Raw genomic sequence first — 3,294 nt, 5'->3', positions numbered from 1 at the left:
ATGGTCTGCGCGCAAAGCCACACCCCACCGTCTCGCCTAGCGTCCAGGACTCCCGCAACTTCCTGCCCTGTGTCCTTGCTCCATGGCCTCTTGCCCGTTCCCGTTCTGCCCGTGTGATTCACACACGCAGACACAGACACAGCCTGGACTGCCTGACTGCCTGACTGCCTGCACCTGGAGGAACCCACAATCGATGAAATGTCACTTCCCGCCTTTTCGTCTGTCACTTGCTTGCCTTGCCTTGCCTTACCGTTGCCGTCCCCGTCCCCGTCCCGGTCACCCTTGGAAACTGCACTGTAGATCGCACAATCTCCCCCATCGCCCTCGCACTCGCAGGCCCAATCAAGGGCCGTCCCAAAAGCCCAGGCTGCCCAGCAAAATGCAATGTGGAGCGGACACGGCCACTGGAAAATCCCTTCCTGGTCGGCGGTGATCTCCAGTCCCGGGAAACAGGGCGCGATATGCGGTAGCCTGATGCGACGGCCGAGTCTGTGTGTGTGTGTGTGTGTCTGTCTTGTCTCTGTATCTGTATCTTTCTCAGTCTGTCAGTTTGTCTGTCTATCTGCTGCATGATGATGACTGGCAGTGACTGAGTATGGCTCATCCAAGACAGCACAGCACCGTCGCCCATCGCCCATCGACCGTCGCCCGCTCCTTCTTCTTCTCGAACCCAAAAATGCCAACTGCCAGATGCCAATGGCACTGTTGTAAGCAGGTAGCTACGTTCCATGCATTAGTTTGCGCCCTGCCGAGCTCGCTGTGTCTTGCTTCGTAACGACCTCAAATAGCAGGCCAGCCCTCCATGAGACACGGGCTCTAGGTGGCCTAGGTGGCCTAGGTAGCTGGGTAGCTTCGTAGCTAGTCTACCGTAGCTGGGTACGGTACGATGGTACGGTGGTACGGTGGTACGTACCGGGGTCAAAAGGCCCTTCCTGCGTCTGCCTTGTCCCAGAATACCTACAGTACCCTCCTGCTGGAAGATCCACAGTCCTGGGCCGTGCAGGGCCTCTCGATGTACCCTCTCGTGCCTCTGACGACGGGGACAGGGGTGTGGGGGGGGGGCAGGAGAAGGAAGAGGCAGAGGCAGTGACAGGGGCCTTTTCGTACAGGGGGGGGGAGGTGGGAGGTGTTGCTGCTGCAGGGCAAGTAAGTACTGTGGTACCTCCTTCCCTGCGCTCCGCCCCAGGCTCGCTGCAGGCAAAGATGGAGCTCCAAGGGACTTTGTCTACGTACCTGGTCACCCCTCCAAGGTTCCGTCATACCTCATCCTTCGGCGGGCTTTGCTCTTAGTGATGTCGTATCTCAGTCCCTCGTCTCCCGTCTCCCGTCTCGTCTGGTCTCTCGTCTCGAATCCTTCGGCTTCTCTAATCAATTCATGTGTTTGTTGTGTGTACGTACCTGGCTCCCAAGTACGTACATCTAGTACATCCAGAGCACAGCACAGCACAGCACAGCTCAGGACAGACAGTTTGATCCTTCGCAGGGATGATGGCACCGTGTAGCGCGCCCACCCACATGGGCCTTGACATGGCCTGGGGTCGTCCAAGCCCACCACCACCTGCATCTCTGCTTGTGTGGTCGTCTGCCCAAACAATACTTATATCTCGAGATCCCTCGCAATGCCCTCTCCCGGTCTCGAGTCCTCCTCTGGTGTTCATGATCATTTCCGAAGAAGCATTCATACCTGCCTTATATATCTGAAGCTTCGTCAACAAACATTCGGAGCTCAACACCTCTCTCACCCTCTATACAGTCAACCCCTCCAACAGTGGCCAACACCCACTCAGCCTTGTCTCCAACAGCCTCGTCACTGAGGTCTTTGCGACAAACAATGTCTACAGAAGCTCACCACATGTTCCCGGTGATGGCCCAAGACCATCACCTGTCTGTCCACCAGTACTCGGGCTGGCCGGCAGAACACCCACAGCACATCTCGGTGCGACAGTACCCAAGCACCAGCAGCGCCTTCAGCAGCTCAGCACACCCCGACGAGGACTGGACCAAGGTCTCGGATCTGGCTGAGCGCCGGCGGATACAGAACAGGATTGCCCAGCGCAACTACCGTAGGTGGCCTTGCTGTGCTTTCGAACAACAAGCAACTAATCCGGAAATGCAGGCAAGAAGATAAAGGAGCGCATGGCCGACCTGGAGAGGCGAGCGGGCTCTGACGGCAACAAGAACGCCAGCGCGAACAGCAAGAAGTCGCCAAAGTCGTCCAAGAAGTCACAAAGGCGCCAGTCATCACCGCCACCAGCGGGACACCAGACACTGCAGCCACCATCACAGTCGGGCGTGCCTCAACACCCCTTCACGCCGCCCATGAACCCCGAGGACCACTTCTTCCCCTCGCCTAGCCCACCAGCAAGCAGCCCGCCACCCTTCGCTTCGTACCAGCCAACCTACTCGCCTCCCAGCGACAACGGCATGATCATGCAGCCTTACGGCAGCCCACAACAACAGACAATCGCAACAACCGGCCCTTACCAATTCGGGATGGTGTCGACAAACGCACCCACGCTGCCGCCAATGACACACTTTGCGGATGCGTACAAGGCACCCAACCTCAACGGGGGGAATGAGTCGATGTCGTCGTTTTCCAACTACGGCGACTACACGCTTGGTGGTCACTTGAACCCCTCGCCCTACGATTCAAATCCTCATGTGAGTTCCTTGCGCCACATCCAAAACCATCAGCACAGTCCTCTCCCCTCCGCAACCCTTCCTCCCTTCGGCAGCGCGATGGCTAGCACATCTGCCGGCCCTCTTGCTGCGCCTGTTCCTTACCGCCCTCGCTATCCTCCTTCCCCGTCTCGGAGTTGAACGGTGTGTACGTCCACGGCGAGAAAGAACACAAAAATAGAGAGAGAGAGAGAGAAAGAAAGAAAAACGCATATTCAACAGCCGAAGAGCAAAAAGGCTAATACGACAGTCTCTCCCACAGACCCCAGCTCTGTCGCATACCTTTGACCACTCAGACAACAATTCGGAGGCGGAATGGTGTGCCTACCCGGTGACGCCCCTGTCGATGGGCTCGCCATGAAAAGAATAAAGACAGACGCAAGCAATTGCAATGGCATATGAGGAAATGGATACACGGGTTTTACGAATTTTTTGTCTATATTTTTCACACTTTTTTCACTGTTATGATTGGACGGCCATCTACTTTTCCCTTTCTTCGGTGCACTGTTTGGAGGCAGCGGGGCTGTTCCGCCGCTGCGGAGTTCAGGGCTGGCAGGGGTGCTCTCGTCAGTTCACAACATGAAATGGCCAAGAATGCCTTGGTGGTGGGGTTTT

The 3,294-nt window shown here is 56.7% G+C and overlaps 1 protein-coding gene across 1 annotated transcript; it reads left to right on the top strand.

The window, feature by feature from the left end:
- Positions 1–1,831: 1,831 nt before the first annotated feature.
- Positions 1,832–3,040, top strand: J7T55_000676 (uncharacterized protein; the record flags this gene model as incomplete). The annotated part of the gene is made up of 3 exons (XM_053131610.1): positions 1,832–2,063; positions 2,117–2,661; positions 2,942–3,040. The coding sequence occupies 3 exons, from the start codon at positions 1,832–1,834 to the stop codon at positions 3,038–3,040; spliced, it is 876 nt and encodes a 291-aa protein (XP_052990406.1).
- Between the last annotated feature and the right edge of the window lie 254 nt (positions 3,041–3,294).

Source organism: Diaporthe amygdali, assembly GCF_026229845.1.
Source record: "Diaporthe amygdali strain CAA958 chromosome Unknown NODE_27_length_698932_cov_65_101997, whole genome shotgun sequence".
Lineage (NCBI taxonomy): Eukaryota > Fungi > Ascomycota > Sordariomycetes > Diaporthales > Diaporthaceae > Diaporthe > Diaporthe amygdali.
This window is presented reverse-complemented; position numbering and strand designations above follow the sequence as displayed.